Below are 20127 nucleotides of genomic sequence, written 5' to 3'. Positions count from 1 at the left end.
TTATAAAGATGCAATAAAATAATGATCGTTTATTTTATTTTATCTTGAAGATCAAAAATTTATAAATTACCATAAATTTACATTTAATCTTGAAAAATAAAAAAAATTAAATGTTTATATATTTCTTTAATAAGTTATAAGTATATTTTTAAAAACAAGTATATTTAACATTTTTTACATATTTTTACCGATTAAAGAGCATTATGCAAGCACCTTTTATTAGATACCACCAGATATAAATAGCTATTTTTCATCAATATACATATATAATATACATACATAAGAGAGCCAGTGTTATTAATTAAAGGACAAAAAATATAACGGCCTTACTTATACGCGTTGCTCAACGGCTGTTCAGTTAAACACTGACTTCGCTCTTTTTGTCATTATTGATTTCATATTCGAAAGAAGAAGACAGCGTGGTTTCACTAATCACTCGCTAAACAACGTTTAAAAGCAAGGCCGTAATATTTTATACCATTGGAGCAGCGCATTGATAGTGTTAGAAAATAATTATCTTTGTTACAGAGCTAACGCCTATTTAGCATTAGCAATTAACATCTTGAATTTGGGGTTGATATGGGTTGTTTTTATGGGGGTTGGTTGCCCCTTTCAAACGAAACCCCCCTCACCCCGCAACGACGACTAATTTTTTACATATATGAGTTTCAAGTTAGGTGCAACTGAATATTATTTTGCGTTTACATGTAAATTTTTTAAATTCTAGAATACGATTATATTGTTTTATAAATATATATTGTTGTTTTATAATAATTTATTATTATTTTATAAAATAAATATATATATTTATAAATATTTCTTTTTTTTTTTAATTTGGATAATAAATGCTGAAATACATTACATTCGCCCTTTAAAAAGTAATAACACTTTTATTTACTATTGACATTTCTATTTGACTATTTAAATTTATTACGAGTTTTACAATCAGTTTGTTCTTTATTATCACAGACAACTCAATAACAATTTGACAATATTTGTCACGAAATGAACACTGAATTTATGTTTCTCTCTCGTAATCTCTAGATAACTTTGAAAAAACCATGACCATGAATATATCCACGATATCCACATATATCCACGTAAAGCGTTACAGTGTTTTTTGTTGTAATTAAATGAACATTTCTAACGAATATTATTCATATTATTTGTTATTAATATTAACACTAACTTAAAAAAATAATTATAAAATAACACTTTAATATCATTAGTTAGCGGTTCAAGATATTTTAATGAAAGCAACACAAATAATATAATCATAAAAATAATTAATAGTGACGCTGACCAACTTTATTTCTATAATAGTTTCATATAGTAAATTTGGTATAACTTTTTCCAACCTTAGATTTAAATATTTCACTGCAATATAATTCACTAAAAACAGTTCTTGATTAATATATTCTTATATATAATACGTGTTGTATTATATATATTCCACTTTAATACTTATATAAACTTTAATTTTAGTCCCAAAGTTCCAATAACTTTCAATTCAATTTAGCTTATATATATATATATATATATATATATATATATATATATATATATATATATATACGTAAAGATTATTTAAAGTTAATATAAATTGTTCTATACAAAATTATATAGATGATTTTTTATTTTGATGCATAATATTATTTTGATATTATCAATGTCTTTTGAAAAAAAATCTTAAACAATACCTATAATAACGAATTTGTAAAATTGAACCTTGACTACATTAACTTAAACTAGGTATAACTTAATACTGATATATATGTTTTTTCATTTAATAAATTAATATTATACTTGCATATAGGGAAATTATCTAAAGTTTGTTCATTTTCTGTTGTTCGTATGCATGTGCAATAAAAACAGTAATATTTTTATTGTTAATTAATTATAAAATATGAAATATACTGTTTACGTGTATACTGTTTACGTCACATTGGAAATTTAAATTTCGTAATAACTATTAAATAACAACTACAACTGGAATACAAGACCCTCTTGTAAAATGACGACCTAAGAATACTCATCGAATATATTTATATTTTTTAAATATGAATAAAATATTTTTGAATTTAATACTTTCAATAAATGAGTTCTAGTTTTGAACTAGAAAATAACATAATTAAAATATCACAAACATCATCGACATGACACTTCCGGTTCAAAAAATACCCGTAAATTCTCTTCATCGTACACTTTTTCTTTATCATCGTTGTAATTTAAAGCTTCGCAAATCCTACAGAGGTGATAGGACTTCGATCCAAAATAACCGTGTTCGTTGACAACTTCAAAATCATTTCTCCACTCATGATATAAAAGGAGAGTTTTATCATCTCTACTTATATCGAGAATATGCTTCGCCAACTCTTTAGGGTCCTTATAGTTATCAACGTGAAGGAAAGAGTTCGGTGGTAGAAGTTTTTCACAGGTATCAACAGTGGAACCCATTATCACTGGTATAGCGCCCTTATTGTAGGCGTGATAGAACAATTTCTCCGTCAAATATTCTTCACATAAAGAGTTCTCAAATACCAAGTAGAATAAATATTTAGACATCAAGTTGCAGTCCGATCTAAAGTGACCTGGACAGCTGAAATAGAAATAGTATATAAACAGTGGTACAAACACGTACATCTTAATCGAAGATTGGGAATTCAACTCTCAACAAATGTGCTAGTTTTCTTCACAATCTGTATGACTGTCTGTCGGTTATATATCTGGCACACGAGTATGCACCAACCCGCATTAAAGCAACGAGGTGGAATAAATTCCAAAATTTCTCCTCTAGATTAGAAAAGGCCTTTGTCCAGCAGTAGAAAATTTACAGGCTGTATTTTCACAAGTACGACAATTATACCAATGACGATAGAAGATAGATAGAAGCATGAGATCACATTACCGATTTGCTCTCACCATGTGTGTTAAAAAAATAAAACTATAAATACAAATTATAATTATAATCAAAAGGAATTTTAATAGCTACAAATTATAAAACTGTACGTCAAACAAAGTTGCGGCCAATTCCAATTTGTGAAAAATTTCGATATCATATGTGAATTAAACTCTGATTATGCCATGAAATTATGCTAACGAGACCTTACCTTTTTGATACTTTAAAAAGACACAGTTTTCAATTAATAAATATTATATTATATATATTAAAATAAGCCAATCAGTTTTATAATATGTTTGCAATGTTCGCTCAAATTTGTTACTAAACATTTACAATACCTTTCTTTATGATTTTCCGAACATTTTCCATAGACATCAACAGTTAAATTCTCTTGAATTTCCTTCAAATAAGCCATCCTGCGAGAAACAGCACAATTCGATATGAGGATAGTGGCCAGAATGTCCTTACGTTTGTCATTCCAATACGGAACCAATGATATCAAATGCTCATACGTCATTCGACTTAATATCGGTTTTTTCAACGCCACTGTTCTGCCATACGGTACAGGCACGTCGGAATCGCTCCTGAAAATGTTTAGGAATAAATCATGACAAGAATAAGTGAGGTTTAATGTTTGAGGAAACTGCGTATTTCTTACGTTGGTTTTGCGGATACGCATTAAAAAGGGTTAGTGGTTTTTTTTTTTTGTATTTTGTCGTTAACGATATAATCTAAATAAACCATTTAAATATATTTATTGCATTACACATTGTGTCACTTTACATAGCTTGCTATAATATATAAATAATATTTTACATTTTATTGCTTTTAATATAATTCTCAGCAATATTAAATTGACTAGCTGGGCAACTTTCATCTTCAGGCAATATAAGAGCAGTGCAAAGCTGCTTCAAAGTCGAGGTGTTCAAAGGTGAAATTTATGATACCATTGTTAATGATTAAAATTGTTCACAATTTTGAAACTACGAGGTTTGAGAATTATAATAATATATATTCATATTACTACCTTGTTATACATAGATATTTTTATATATAAGCATATGTACACTAATATTATAAAGCTTTAAAGTTTGCATCAAGATCAAGATCTACCAGTTCAATATAAAGAAAACTTTTTGGGTTAGAAAGTTCATTTATTGAGAAAGGTTAAAGATTACGTAACATCACGCTACGACGGGAGACCCGGGTAAAACCCGACCGTGTAAACCGTCAAGCACCTAGTATTGCCCATATAGGCCGTGTAGTAACAACAAACAGTGAGGCAGAGCAGAACAGAATCACCCATCTTAACCAGTGGGTTTTGTAACAACCGACGTAGAGAATTTATATTATTTATAGGCTGTGATAAATTTCCTTTGTCATGACGATTTAAAAAACTCCAAATAAATGGGATAAAAAAGGTTGAAAAATTATTATTAGTAAATATTTCTACTTAATATAATTACCTTGTATTATTACTAAAGTATGTAAAACTAAACGAAATCAACTAAACTATTTTATAAAAATACGTTTTCAAAATCTTATTTAGAATTCGAGTCCAATAGAAATCGATCCTTTTTACGAATGTTGTTTTTTTTGTAAATTAATTTGTTCTGTAACAAAAATGTTTGACGCCATATAATAAAGTATCAATAAAAGCTTAGCATTTGACACCGAAATAAAGATTTTTGTCGAAACAATTGATTTCGTAATAAAAAAGAAATCAATACACATATTATATATTATATATATTATATATTACATATATATAATATATATATATAATATATTATATATATATATATATATGTATGTATATAATATTCGGCGTCTTTATTTTTGTTACTTTTAAGGTCGTTTTTTGCGATATACATTACTTATCATAGAAACACTGTAGGGAAAATATAGATTATATATTAATAAGTAACAAAGTAATAATCAGTTGCATGCTCTACTGTGTATAAATAACATACGACCAATCGCACTAACAGTTGTTTTTGTACAGTTCCGGTATTTTAAATAGCGATTTTTTCATGTAGACATGTTTTATCGTATTTGTAGCTTGTATAAACAATTTACGTACTATAATTTCAATTTAACTTAAGCAAATAAGCTTTTTGTGTTTATAATTCATCTCGTGCTTGACGGTGAAGGAAAACATCGTGAGGAAACCTGCATGTGTCTAATTTCATTGAAATCCGGCCACATGTGTATTCTACCAACCCGCATTGGAGCAGCGTGGTAGAATAAGCTCCAAAACCTTCTCCTCAAAAGGGAGAGGAGGCCTTAGCCCAGCAGTGGGACATTAACAGGCTGTTACTGTTTAAATAAGCTTTTCAAAATGGTTTGTCTACCAAAACAAAACAAAAAAGTCAACTACAAAACATTGTTCAGTAAATTCTCAAGAGTCTTAAACCTAAAATATAACAAAGAAGTTTAGTCAATGATGTCAACAAAAGATTAGTCTCTATTGGATGAATATTATTTTACCTATATGACATAGACCAATTAAAAACATTTGCAAGGTCCGACATTTTAGGTGTCACACGCGCCATAGAAAACGCGTGAATTGGAGATTCATCGCTCAAAAAAACCCATCTTTGTTTGGAATTCCTCATAGTTGTGTTTGGAAACACACCCCTTTGTATATGAATAACTACAGCATCGGCAGATGATAATTGAATATCGTCTCCTGTAAATACGCAGTTATGAACACTGCACTCACTAAGTGGGTCGCTCTTTCTGAAAATAAAACAATTTGATTTATTGTTATTGAATTGAGAAAATGTACCAACAATTTTGCATTAGACGTGTGTAATTGCAAAAGTAATTTACTCTTATTAAAGACAATAGTACGATTTAAAAAACAATAAATTATTATTTATCATTTGCGTCGTCAAACAAATTTAGGCAATTCATATGGAATTTGCATGTTTTTTGTAAACCTCATAGTTTTGACATATTTTAAAAAATAATCTAAATTGCTTTGTGATACTTATATATGCTTTGAGGATTATTTTATTTCAAAAATAGAATCATAAATTCGAAGATCTTATCATTAAAAGTAATTTATTTACTACATACATCTTATCATAACACTACATATATAGTTAGATAATAATTTTAAATATATTTGTCATAAAGTGAGGTCGATGTAGAGATAAAAATAATTATTACAAGATGGAATATGATACTTTATTTCTTTCAATTTTATTAATAATCTTTAAAAAATGTATGTGCAAAGTTTATTTACTAACCGCTTACTATCAAAATTTTCAACATGTCGATGTTGAAGCCACTTCCAGTACCTCCATATTAATATAACAAATGTCTGATTATCCCTTTTTTCGAATAATTCAAAGTCACGTGTAACATTTTTAAACATAAGTGATCCCAAGTTTGATGTTTTCCAATCCTTAAAAATAAATGTATATTATGATAAATTCCTCCCTTCTATACTTAACATTTTAAAAAAAGACACATTATAACATTTCTCAAGCAATGAACGGATACACACTACGTATTATCAATAGAATGGTATTAGAATGTAAATTACCCAATAAATGAAACGAAACAACGCAAATAAAAATTCTAAAAATGGCACAGATACTAAATACTACGTGGAGATACAGTTATTAATTTTATTTTTAAATAAAGCGATATTACACGATACATATCTAGCTTAGACAAATTTGCATTATATAATAATATCTCTAAGCTATTTCACTAGCTTCGAACATTTCACTAAAACAATTCAATGTTGCGCTGTCGCTTACTAAATATATAACTAATAATCGCGATAAACCACATCTCCTGTAACCCATGCTGCGGCGCTGTTGAGAAGAGAGAACAACGAAAAGAATTAAAAGTGATTTATATTAATTATCATAGTATGGTTAGAATAATGTGTAAAATATGTGCGATACGAATTAAATATTTAATGCAATACTGGTCATAAAATAAGATCAAAAAAATAAGATCGCAGTGCGAGGGGCGTGTAAAGGAGCGGGTGAAATTAAAAATTTTGCTAACTTTATACGCGATACAAAAATATTCGTAATGAATTATTGAAACACATTCAATATCACAAAATGTGATGTTTGGTTTTAATGGTATTATTTGAATTATGTGTTATCATTGTATTACTTTTCGTAACAGTGTAATTTCAGATTCTCTTTAAATAAATGACGTAAATAGAACACCGGTTGTATAAATATGCTACAGTTTAAGGTAAAGTCATATAAATATGCTTAATATAACAGGTGATATCATTTATGGTTTCAATATTATTGCACAGAAAAGAGAATATATTTATTTACTTCGTTCACAATTATGATAAATATGCGCGTCATTATTCACTGGTAGTTAAATATTACGTAAACACTATTTTTATATTTACTTGCTATGGTTTATCAATGTTCTTAGTATCAAGTAATTAACATTTACATTTTTACCTACAATTCAAATAGCAGGATGTTTAGTTGGTAAAATTGTGGAATAAGATTAAATTTTTTTTATTATCTAAGTACCGTCAGCCCGGGATAATAAAAACGAACTAATAAGATGTAATAATTTCTATTAGAGAAAACCTTTGCTATTTTTTATGTTTAAAAGCCTTACATATAAATATTACGTAATAACTGTTAATCGATCATTCATCATAACTATTTGATTTTCGAAAGAACATCCGCTAAACAACACTTATAAATCTAAGTGTCCGTACCGTAAAATGTATCGTATATAAATGTCACCGTAAAATTTTAAATACCGTTAAATTATAATCTATCTCGCGAGATTGTAAATTGTCGAAAGATTGTGAACCGTAACATACTGCTTACAATTTTTCATATAATGTACTTATTGATCGAAGAGTGAAACCGTCAAATTGTGAAATGGCTTGTGACGGTCGACGGAACGAAACTCGCACGCTGATAGGTTGAACGTCATGTGCCACGCGGCGCCATATTTGTTTGTTAATTCGTTTGTTGTGGAATGTAAACAAACAGTGTTTTAGTGATTGTAAATTGATTTCGTGTTGAAATAACTCACAGCTTTAGAATTAGTTACATGAAATTGTTGTGGAAGTAAAATACATCTGTGACTAACAAAAGCAGTGCAGTTTGAATGATAAATAAGTTAGTGTAAGTCATCAAACATAGTTTGTTACATACTTCATTCCTAACTCTATGGACTCAGAACGGAATCAGGGACAGCTTTTGGACAGTTGACAATTTAACGCGCAACAGATTGTGATTTTACAGTTTCACTTCGATAGATTATAATCTACCGAAAATGGATGCGTTTAATTGTAAGTAGTATGTATACGTATATATATATATATATAATAATATCCTGGGACATTTTTCACACACGGCCATCTGATTCCAAATTAAGCTTGTACAAAGCTTGTGCTATGGAAACCAGACAACTGATATACTACATATACTACTTTTCTTTTTGTAAATACATACTTATATAGATAATTACACCCAGACTCAGGACAAACACATATACATATGTATACGGTTCACAATCTTTCGACAGTTTACAATCTCGCGAGATAGATTATAATCTAACGGTATTTACAATTTTACGGTGACATAAACATATTACGTAGCCAACGTATTAGTCGAATATATGATATTTTTCCCCTGAGCTAATTATCACCTAGGTATGCAATCGACAAACTAATATCTCAACAGCCGGGGAAATCCCGATATTTATATTTATTTTATTTATTGTTTGAAGTTTTTATTTCAATCTGTACACATAATTGTTAACGTTCGTACGTTGTGATTATTTATTTGTTTTTGCTGTCAATAAATGAGCCAACGGTAAGTAAAGTAGTGATGTAACTAAATATATATATTACAGCCCACTGTTCGGCAAAGGCCAGCTACAAGACCCACGACGCAGTTTATCATAATACTATTCCAATCGAAGAAGGAGTAGAAATAAACAAACATTAGATTTACATATTCCATGCGATTTGCTTATACGAGAATTGCTACTATATTATGAAGTACAAACAGTTCTTGATTGATATATCTTACTTTAATTTATTAATCTAAATTACGTCGCCAATGCGCCTCCAACCTTGGGAACTATGATGTTATGACCCTTGTTTTTTTTATTTATTTTTTTTATATTTGCCGGGAGGGCAAATGACTCTACTCCACCTGATGGGAAATAGTAGTAGAGTCCAAACGCGACGACAGCCAGTACAGTCGGAATGAATGTTCTGCACTAGCCGCCTTCGCCTTGCGGGCCCGCAAGATGCCTCTTCGCGCCTCGTTTGAAGGAACCCGGTTTGTAAGAAGTGGGGTTCACGTGAGCTGGTAAGAAATTCCATTTTTTGGAAGTACGACAAAGAAAGAAGTTGCCAAATTTCTTTGTGCGCGATGGAGTTGATGTCACAGTTAGGTGGTGACATCGAGAGCCAGCACGCGTAGACTTATGAAGGAAGGGGGAAGCAGGAATTAGAGAGAATAATTCCTCAGATCACTCACCGCGATACAATCGATAGAAAACGCTCAGCGCTGCTATCTCGCGACGCAATTGTAAAGGCTCGAGGGTGTTTGTGACCTTTACGTCGCCAATAATGCGGACCGCACGTCACTGCAACCGATCCAAGGCCTCCATCGAGCATGAGCATCGAGCGGAGCCATCCCAAAGGTGCGAGCAATATTCCACATAAGACCGTACCTGTGTTTTGTACAACAGGCACCGTTGTTGCGGCGTCAAAAAACGCCACACCTTGTCCAGAACTCCAAGTTTCACCCTCTCATACAGATTACTAGCAAGTATAGCCCTCGGTGGCATTCTAAATCGATTCATAGGCGTCCTAAAGACGTCCTAGTCGCCCCCGATGATAAAATCTCATCGGCCAACGCTAACTTGTTAGGGAACACAATGAACACACACCGACCCCGCCGGCGGGGTCGACGACTCTCTTTCATTACGTCCCGTCGACGCTTAGGCGTATGACGGCATTTTAACGCAGGAGTCCTCCCCTCCCGATTTCAACGGAGTCCTAAGCCGAGGTCCGGCCTCACAGGAGGCACCCTTAGGACGCCCGTCTCTCTTGAGCCCTGTGTGGCTCCCAACATCCAGCTGAGTTAATCTCGCCCATCCCGCCCGGTGACGCTGTAGAGGCCAATAAGGCCAACAGTATTACTCAATTCGAAAAAAAAAAAAAAAATCCAAGTTTCCATGAAGCTGTTTTTATAACTGCCTCGATGTAATCCCTTGGACTGAGGTCGCAGCGAACGTCAATCCCCAGCATGGCGATTTTGCTTTGTATCACCAGCGGAGTACCACAAACGGAGGGAAGAGGGGAAAATGGTGACTTTTACGCTGTGAGAGCGCATACCTGTGTTTTCTTGGCATTAAGCTCAACAAGATTATCAGAGCCCCGTTTGGCGATGAGTTCTAATGTCCTATCGAGTTCAATGACAAGATCCTTCCGCCTCTCCTCAATTCTCGTTCGCCCAGCCACTGCGCGTCCGTGTTATCCACCATGCAGTGTAATATCGTCTGCATAGCAATAATTTGTGCCTGTGTATTACTATTTAGCGGTAGAGTGGGTGGTACCTACCCAGACGGCCTTACACACTACTTAATAAAAGATATTGTTGTTTGAAAGCTATTGAGGATATTGTTGTTTGTTAGTTTAAAAACAATTATTTTATTGTTTTTTTTTAATATAAAATTAAAATAACAGACTGTTACTGTCCAATTGTTTATTCTACCACAATCTTTCATAGCGGGTTGGTAGATTTTAATATGCCAAAAGGCACGACAAATGTATGCGGCTTTCCATAAGATGTTTTCATTGGCCAGCCAGCACGATATCAATAAAGTATTAAAAAAGTAAATTACAGTAACAGATACATAAAGGTTTCTTCACGATGTTTTCCTTCGCCGCCAAACTTGTGATGAATTAAAAACACAAATTAAGCACATAAAAATACAGTATTGCTTGCCTAGGTTTGAACCCGCAATCATCGATTAAGAATTCAATAATAATTATAAACACAAGCTCAATGGCTCTTGTCCGAATATAAACTCGGCAACTTCGGTTAAGATTTGCATATTTATTATCCACTAAACCTGGAATAGTTACTTGGGCCACCTCGGCTCTCGACATATAAGCACAAATATTGATCGAGCGAATAGTAATATTACAAGCACAACTTTGTGCGATTTATCGTAGAGAAGGGAAAACACCTGCGAACCCCAGAAAATTATTCATAAGTAGTTTCACCCGCGGCTTTGCACGCGTGTTAGGGGGGAGGGGCAGGTGCTAGGTATAGAAAGTACTCTATGTCGTTTCTTGGGGTTTAAGCTCGCTTCATACCAAGTTTCATTAAAATCGAATCTGTGGCTTAGCCGTGAAAGCGTGACATACAGAGTTACTTTCGCATTTATAATATTAGTATAGACTACACATCAAGAACTTTTGACTTACCTGTCTCCTTTTATAAAAATTATTTACTAAATCAATGTGACGACGATTATCACCTGGATGGCTAAGTTCCGGTTGAAATATATCACTCATATATGACGATTTAAAATTTACATTCAATCTACATATTAATAACAAACATAAACATATTATTATCAGCAACAAATATGTATTAAATGACACGAATTTCTTAAACAACACTCTTAAACGCCACATTTTGAACTAACAAATTTGATGTAACATACTATTGTTGTTCTTTATCATACCTATAACGTGTTTTATGATAAATATAAATTTATGGTAAATTTTCTTGAACCGATCGATCGATTATTTATTTTTCTATGTATTAATATGACGCTACATTGTCACTACACGTTATCCTAGCATCCTCTCACTGATGTTATCATATCGCGCACTGATAAAATATAATAATAAAAGTCCATTAATTTTGACCAACATACAAAGATAACAGATTTCAAGAATAATACTCTATCTAGTATTATCTATAACACAAGGATTTTTTTTTTAGTATACAACTTGTACGTTCGGAATACGATAAAACAAAACACGAATGCTGCTCGCTAACACATTGTTTTGTAAATTTTAACTTTGTTTAACAATTATTAATCTGTGAACAATAGAAACTGAATTATACTATGTTCGCAACAAGGCCGTCTTTTATAAGAATTTAATTTTGGAACATTGTATTTAATCACCTATTTTTTGCGTTTTAAGGTCAATTTGTGATATCAACTATTTATTTAACATCCATTGTCAATTAATATAATCATCATATACGTAATTAAAAATATAAATTATGAATTTAAAAAAGTATGTATTTTCGATATTTTTAAAGAAAATTGTATTTCTTGTCGCTTATCGGTAGAATTATTACGGTAACGCGTTACTATTTAAGAATACCTCCTTGTGAAAGTCTATTTAAGTAAAAGTTATATTTTAGGTTAATTTTTTTATTATTTTCCATATAGTGTTTGACCTAAGTAAAATATATTAAAAGTTACATCGCAATTAGAAAATAAAATTAATACCTAGAATTTTCTTTTTAAGAGGTTGTACTTATATTGTTCTACAAAACTTTCTGCCGTCGATACCTAGCACAAATAATGTAGGTACTGCTTTAATTTTATGCAATATAAATAACTTCATTAAATAAATAATAAATTATATTATTAAATAAATTGTAGTGGTCTAGCCTCACTTTCACCCATGTACACTTCCGCAAGCTCCTCCGCCTGGAGTTCATAGGGAGGATTACCGTCGCCGGAAATGTCGCCGAAGTGTCGTCGAGCTAGCCTGGCCCTTACAATTAATATTTTTAATTAAGTTTACAATTATTTTCTTTAATTGTCCAATCTTTTGGGCTTGGTACCAACTTCAAACAGCTCTGTAGTAATTACCTAAAAAACTTATTTGTTTTTTTACTTTTATATTAATTGTTAGTGTAAGCATAGTAACTAGTATTGTGGGCTAATCTCAATTTTAGATTCTCTATTCGTTAAGATTTTTTTTTTGACAAATGTATCCAGAATAAAAATTATAAACGGCATAGCAATTCGTTAACTAAATTACTTAAAAAACAATCGTAATGATTTTAATCGCCTGTTGCTATTGTTTTAATATTTTACATATATCATACTTAAATCGCATGCAATATATAAATCTAACGTTTGTCATCTCTACACCTTATCTTGTATTGAAGTAGACTAGAGAGTCAACGTGATGAAATGATTAATAAGGTTTTACTTTCAGTATTATAATGTTATTTCATCGTTTTAAATAATTTCATTTTAAATAATTTAATTTGAACTTATTATAAAATTATATTAAAACTTAATTAAAGTTACAAAGTGTTGTAGCATGTTTATTATAAAAAGTAACGTCATCAATAAATAACTTAACACTAGGGTATTATATTATTTTGGATTTAATGAAAAAACCGGACTTCTGTCTTAAAAAAAAAGTATTTATTGAGAATTGCAACACTACGTTTCATTTCTCTGTATTCACCTAAAATGATGAAATTTCTATAATAATTTAAAATGTCAATTGTCAAGTTAGTTTCCATAACAAATAACAAGAAGCAAGTAGTGCTAGTGATTGTATTGCGCAAATAGCTGAACACCGCATCAAGTTTTATAACGGAAATTGGTATAATATATAATTATTATATAAGTTTGTTTTATTAAAAAATATCTTATACTTTATAATTATTGAATAATTTGGCTGAATTGAAAATGGCTGAAAATGATGAAAATATGCTATTAGCACTAGAGCAATCGCAACTACAATTAGAACAAACAATGTCTGGAGGTAACAACAATAGTGGGGAGCTAATCCTATCTCCAGTACAAATTCAACAAGAATATTTTGAAAATTTGCCTGATTATGATTGGGTTAAGTAAGTACAAAAAATATGTTTATGTAACTAAAAAGTATGAAATATTAAGTACTTAGTGTAACCATTTTTAGAAAATACAACAAATTTAATTTTTTAAACGTCTTTAGTTATTATTTAAAAATATGTTACAGATACGATTACGGCCATCGGAAATACTTGTTACAAAACATAGCATTCGCTTTGTTTGGAGCCCCAAGCTCTGAAGGTGATTTGTCTATCTTAAACAACGTAGAAGGTACACAGCTGGAAGGATATACATCAAGACAAAAGGAACAGGTTATGAAAATTTATGAAACACTCTGTAAACAAAGTAAGATCCACTTTTTTTTAATCAAAATTACATTTTCATTATTAACTGAAAACTTAAAATCATACCATATTTGTATATTAAAACATTGAATTCTAAATTTACTTATCAAAGCTTATTTTTATTTGTATGAGTAGCTTTAGCTTATGAGACATTTTATATTTCAGGTAAATATGCACAAAATGATACGGATATACTTATGTCAGTAATACTGATTGTGTGTGCAAATCCAAAGCCTGTCAAGTTCTATAAGATCGAACCATCCAACCACTGGGTCGATTTACATCTACGCAATGATGTTAACATATGGTGCACACCTGTGTTTTGTGTTAGAAAATGTATTCCTACTACAATTAACGGTATGTGATAATGTAATTTCCTTGGGAAATTTAGTATTTATATAAGTAAATGATCTTAAATAAATAACACATTACTTAAAAATTTCAAAAAAGTTTGTTTATCATAAATTTTTTGATATGTTATATAAAAAAGTAACTGTTTGTAGCTAAGCCGTGCAAGGTTTTCATTGATGAAGATGCAAGAGTTTACCATAACTGGACTTCATATTTAAATAACAATACTTTACCGAAATGTGTCATTATTGCACCTGAAAATGGAGTATACCAGGGGGAAATTATTCATGTAAGTTTGGGCTTAACTTGCCTTTGAAATGGTCATCACAATACCGCATAATTTTTAATGCAAATAAAGGTTTTATCTATATATATTATTAAAGCATGTGAAAATAATTTAATATATGGATTTTTTCAGGGTGAGGAGTTAGTATCTGTGAAGTTAACAGTCACTCCATCACCATCATTAGGCCTTAAGTCTAGAGTACTCAGTTCAGTAGACACCGCTAGCACTGTGGCTTCTTTAGGAGCAATAGGAGTACTTGGTGTTAGTGCCTTGACACCTATAGGACCCGCTGTGATTGTTGGAGCTACAGTCGCCACTGTCGCTACAGGAATATATGGTCTTGTGAGATCTTCTCTTCATCTTCATGATAGAAATGTCCATGAACAGGTATGGTTTATGTAAGAACTGGTTTGTTTTAAATAAGTAACAAATAGTGATCTTGGAAATACGATTCTTAAGGAATATAGCTTTTAGAGTTCAAAATGAATATAAATTTTTTGAATAGTCAAATTATTCATTTGGAAAGTTTTTTTGGAAACTGTGGGCATGGAAGTGATTAAGAATTCCTACATATTCTTTTTTACCCTAAAAGACTAACAATAAATTAAATATTTAATGAGGCAAATAAAAATAGTAGAGTTGGAAAAATTTAAACAAAAGCAAACCTCAAAAGAATTGTGAACCGGCAGTCAACCGGCATAAGAATACCATTTTTTGTTACAAATAGATAAAAAATAGCAAATCTATATTCAAAATTATTTATTCCAAAAATATGTAAATATAAAATACTAAGTAATACATAAGTGCTCGGGTGCCAGAATTATTACATCCGCTTAAATTAATTGTTTAACTTCGCTTAAATATATAAAAACTTATAATTTTTTGAAAGCAATTTTAAAATATCTGAATTTTAACATAATCTGCTGTTTATATTTTTATTAATTTATAGAAACCTAAATGTAATTTAAAAACTTTATTTTTATTAACTAATTTGCGAAAAACCAATACTAAATTTAACAAACATTGATGATTCTTCTAGATAACACAGAAATATTATACTGTGCATATCAAATTTTAGACTATCAGTCCTACGGATCCAGAGGCACGTGGCAGTTGGCTCAATATAGCAGCTTCCAGTGTTGGGCTTGCTGCTGGAGCTGCTAGTGGCTTACTATCTAAATCAGCAGCAGCGGGTACAAATATGACTAAAGTAAGTTCCATTTTTTTACCCCCTATTTATACAACCTAATTGTTATCCAACCGGTCCGAATTATATATATTCAATTATGTTACTTTATCAAGATCAATAGATATATTATTTGAGAACTGAATACATGTTTATTTAACTTGTGTTAATTCAATCATTGCCTTTTTCTGGTGTTTTTATTTATATTAGGATTTTAAAAAGTAAATATAGTTTCAACTTTATCTGACGATAATCACAAAATTAAATGATGAACAAAGTAATATTAATTTATCAAATAATTAATGACGTTATGTATATAATTTAAAAAAAATAAAATTTTTAACACTATGCTGTTTACTTTGTTGCATACACGTAAAGTCACGCATGACATCATAGTGATCGCCCAGTGGTCGCCCAGTGGTCGCCCAGTGGTCGGATTTCGACCATAATTCAATTAAATTTTAAGTTGAATGTTGTTTAGGATTTATTGTCTAATACTAAATAAAATCACAGACTTCGCCAAGGCTACTCAGTTAATTATCCTATCTTTTTCAAACAAATAATGTAATTAAATATTACATTATTATATATAATATTAATAAAAAACAAATCCAAAGTATTTTGACTGACATAAAAAGAATTACATGTTTTATTGAAACAAAAAATAAGGTGATTATAAACAAATGTTGTCCATTGAACTTGACACACCTTTTTTCGATAAGATGCCTTATTAATTAATTATATGATAAAGAATAAAAGCAGTTATATAGAAATTTTGATTAAAGTTTCAGAAGCAGTCATTGGACCATTGGTAGGTTTAGTGTTATTTAATAAATTTTTTTAAAGGAATCATGAAATGACACTTGTAGCATATTAATATAAAATAAAACATACATCAGCCAAGTTTCCACCAATAATAACTACACAATCAATAAAATTAACAGACAAAACATATATATAATCTCATAGCTAAAACATTTTAACATTAAATAAGTAACCAGTAAAGTTTAGTCGCATAGGTATGTTATTGACTAGTTTATCTGGTGGTATTACCAACGATAAGTACAACAAAGCTGACAAATTTTTAATATCTACTCTTTGTTTTATAGACAGGTCAAGTCTTAGCTGCATCAGTTGAAATCCTTCGTCACGCTAACTTGGTGACTGGAGGCGCTGGCGTTATCCACAGCTTAGTGCATATCATACTAAAAGTGAGTTATCACATTTAATTTGTTACTGTTGCTAAAGCTTATAAATTAAAATATAATTTTCTTCAAAAGAGTGTTCTTATTTTATGTTTTTTACCAGCCAGATTTTATGAGATATCTGCAATTAATAGATTGTTTTAAAATTCGTAATAATTACATAATTAATTATATATTTTTTACAGTATCACAAACATGGCGAAACACCAACGAAACTAGAACTCTTCCAGTTCACAAGTGCCACTTTATTCTTCTGTCATGCTGTCGTTTCTAATCGCACTGCGCAGAATATTATAGAAGATGCTCAAGCTAAAACTATTAATGAATATCGTTCCAATTTAAGAAGTAACAAGCATCGGTAAGTCTTATTATTATTAGCCAAAGAGATCTACATGTCTCCAATATATATTAACCAAGGCATTTAAGATGTTATTACCTCTTAAGTAAATAATATATACTGAAAAAGAAATATTTTTTGGCCAGTAGATTAATATAATTAATAAGTCGGTGGTACCTACCCTGACACTGCCTGGCCAGGCCTGCACAATAGCCTTCCATCAGGCTAAAACTTGTTTTAAATTCGAATGTCAAGCCTCAATTGATATGTTTTTCAATTTTAATGAAACATTACAGAAAAATTTTCGATAAAATCAATGCTGAGACACGAAGAATTCAAGGAGCAATACAAGGCAATACGGAAGTGATAAGGGGCATCCAAAACATTGCTAACAAAGATCAGTATTTTGCTGATGTACTCAAAATTAATAAAGATTTAAACCAGCACAAACTTAGAATATCCATGACAGCTGATGGACAAGTTAATCTCAACGCAGTACACAAATTCAATCCATCCGAATTGTATAATATGGGTCCAGAGGGAAGGACACAGCTGTTCTCTTCAATCGGACCAGCTAATCTTGACATGCCTAATGCTCCAACACGTATTGCACCTTCAACAACGGCTGTCACTTATGTAGATAGAGAAGAAGAAAATGGTCTCTTAGTTGGTATACATCCGGGTGAAGTTTTACGAATCGGTACATTGCTAGTCAGGGTGAGTGCATCAGGAGCCGAAAACATTGCCCTTCTACTTGAAAATCTTAGCCAAGAGCTCTATGCTAATTTGATGACGGTTTCATTCAATGTTTTATCGAAGATGATGCCTCATGAGATTGCAAGATTAAGAATTTTGAGCCCCGAAGAAGATCTGATAGTGCAAATAGTTAAATTCGTTTTCAATTATCTTAAAGAGGAAAGACCGATGGGCTCTTACCGAAACACTGATAATGGTATAGTAATAGTTCTTCGAGAATTTTTTCAAGAGGGCAAAGTCCGTCAGGAAACTATATTGAAATTGAAGAATCATTTTATGGATTGGATCGAAGAGAAAATAATTGAAAGGACACAAGAGTTCCCAAACAAGAAACGTGTCACATGTTCCGTATGTGATGGAGTTCGGTTTGCTTGATGGCCTTATGTACAAATCAAACGCACTTTATACATAGCCATATACAATATTCCAATGATAAGAGAAGAAAAGTTAACAAAACTTATATCTACATATTCAAATATATTTAGTAAGAGCTCTGCTATACAATTTTCTACAAACAATACTTCAAATATTTCTAATACAAACTATTGCACTTAACTATTTATATCCACTTTAATTTTACTTTAATAGCTTCGTTGTTGAAACTTTAAAAGTAAAAGTTTATTGCGAATATATAATTAAATCATAAATTATTTATGTATCTACCAATGATATTAATTCAAAGTTGCTTATATATAAGAAGTAACTTCTCTTGACATTGGAGTTATATATAGATATATACGTTTAAAATAATTTAATTTCGTTTCGCGTTTGGACTCTACTACCACTTACCAACAGGTGGAGTAGAGTCATTTGCCCTTCCGGCGAATATAAAAAAAAAAAAAAATATACTGTGAGAGAGTTACTATATAAATGAGTCCTTTTATTAAGCCAAAAATATTAAATTAGGTGCTTTCGAAATTGCTATTTTTTATCAATTTAAAATTGTATCATATACATATCAGCATTGAATATTTCTAATTAATTTTAGTATTTAATCATTAGATAAGGTAAGCATGCTATTGATATAATCATGTAATTTGTATTTTGTTAAAATGTGCTTCAATTTATTTTAAAAGATAATTAAATGCCCAAGAGCTCATTTTTTTATCGTTAGTTAATTTTAATCTGTTGTATTAGTTTCATTCATGTCATTTTGACAATTTTTTATAAATAAAATTTATCAGTTCTAAGTAAAGATTTAATTAGAGATGAGTTTGTACTAGACTAAACCATTTTTTTTTTGTATGGTATATGGCATATGCGGTACCATGTGCCAAATACCATACAAAAAAAATATGTTTTTTTATAGATTAAAAAAACATGAAAAAATATCTATAAATGAGGAACATTTTCGTATTTTTAAATTATTCTTTTAAATTTCTTATCCAAAGGCCCTATTTATTGAGTTAGTTAAATTGTACAAAGTATCAAAGCAAATTTTGATCAATATTAATTTGTAAGAAAATTTAGAAAAATATAACGATTATATAACAAAGCTACGTAATTTTGATAATATGTTTTTATGAGTTTGGGTAATATGAAAATATAAAATCTGTGGAGGTTTTATTGAACTTATACTTTTCTATGTGTAAACAGTGTACTGGTAATGGATTATCTAAATAAAAAATGTAGTATTTCAATATTTGTTTATAAATTTTTGGTAGGCAACTGAAAAGCAGCTAAAATCTGAGCTAGTTCCTTTTTAATTATGGTTTGTTTCAAATAAACTATGCAAATTAATTTTCAAGCTATTTCCACTCGACCAGATTTCGACTTTGGTACTAGTGACAAATAATATTTTCATATACTAAATGGAATAAGTTTTTTTTTTATTATAATACTTTCTTATTTTGGTTTCGGTTGGTTGAACTTGTCTTGGCTTAGTTGAAACCTATACATAATATACAAA

At 30.6% G+C, this 20127-nt stretch overlaps 2 protein-coding genes across 5 annotated transcripts; one reads left to right on the top strand and one right to left on the bottom strand.

Annotated features, from left to right (window-relative positions):
- Window positions 1-1821: 1821 nt before the first annotated feature.
- LOC126770573 (4-galactosyl-N-acetylglucosaminide 3-alpha-L-fucosyltransferase FUT6-like) lies at window positions 1822-11928 on the bottom strand. 2 transcript variants are annotated; one of them, XM_050490033.1, is made up of 5 exons: window positions 11373-11928; window positions 6160-6317; window positions 5393-5644; window positions 3241-3486; window positions 1822-2599 (listed from the first exon to the last, which is right to left on the bottom strand). In XM_050490033.1, exons 1-5 carry the CDS (start codon window positions 11583-11585, stop codon window positions 2149-2151), a joined length of 1320 nt encoding a protein of 439 aa, XP_050345990.1. In that variant the 5' UTR covers window positions 11586-11928; the 3' UTR covers window positions 1822-2148. The 2 variants fall into 2 exon arrangements, with proteins under 2 accessions (XP_050345990.1, XP_050345991.1); XM_050490034.1 differs by having other exon boundaries at window positions 11636-11655.
- Window positions 8046-19089, top strand: LOC126770513 (uncharacterized). 3 transcript variants are annotated; one of them, XM_050489929.1, is made up of 10 exons: window positions 8046-8210; window positions 13656-13788; window positions 13920-14098; window positions 14263-14454; window positions 14601-14737; window positions 14867-15121; window positions 15813-15944; window positions 17030-17131; window positions 17311-17483; window positions 17759-19089. In XM_050489929.1, the coding sequence occupies exons 1-10, from the start codon at window positions 8195-8197 to the stop codon at window positions 18591-18593; spliced, it is 2154 nt and encodes a 717-aa protein (XP_050345886.1). In that variant the 5' UTR covers window positions 8046-8194; the 3' UTR covers window positions 18594-19089. The 3 variants fall into 3 exon arrangements, with proteins under 3 accessions (XP_050345886.1, XP_050345885.1, XP_050345887.1); XM_050489930.1 differs by lacking the exon at window positions 8046-8210 and adding an exon at window positions 13448-13538; XM_050489928.1 differs by lacking the exon at window positions 8046-8210 and having other exon boundaries at window positions 13432-13788.
- Window positions 19090-20127: the final 1038 nt, after the last annotated feature.

This window comes from Nymphalis io, chromosome 9 (genome assembly GCF_905147045.1).
Source record: "Nymphalis io chromosome 9, ilAglIoxx1.1, whole genome shotgun sequence".
In the NCBI taxonomy this organism is placed as follows: Eukaryota; Metazoa; Arthropoda; class Insecta; order Lepidoptera; family Nymphalidae; genus Nymphalis; species Nymphalis io.
Note: the sequence above shows the minus strand (reverse complement) of the source record. Positions and strands in the feature narration are given on the sequence as shown.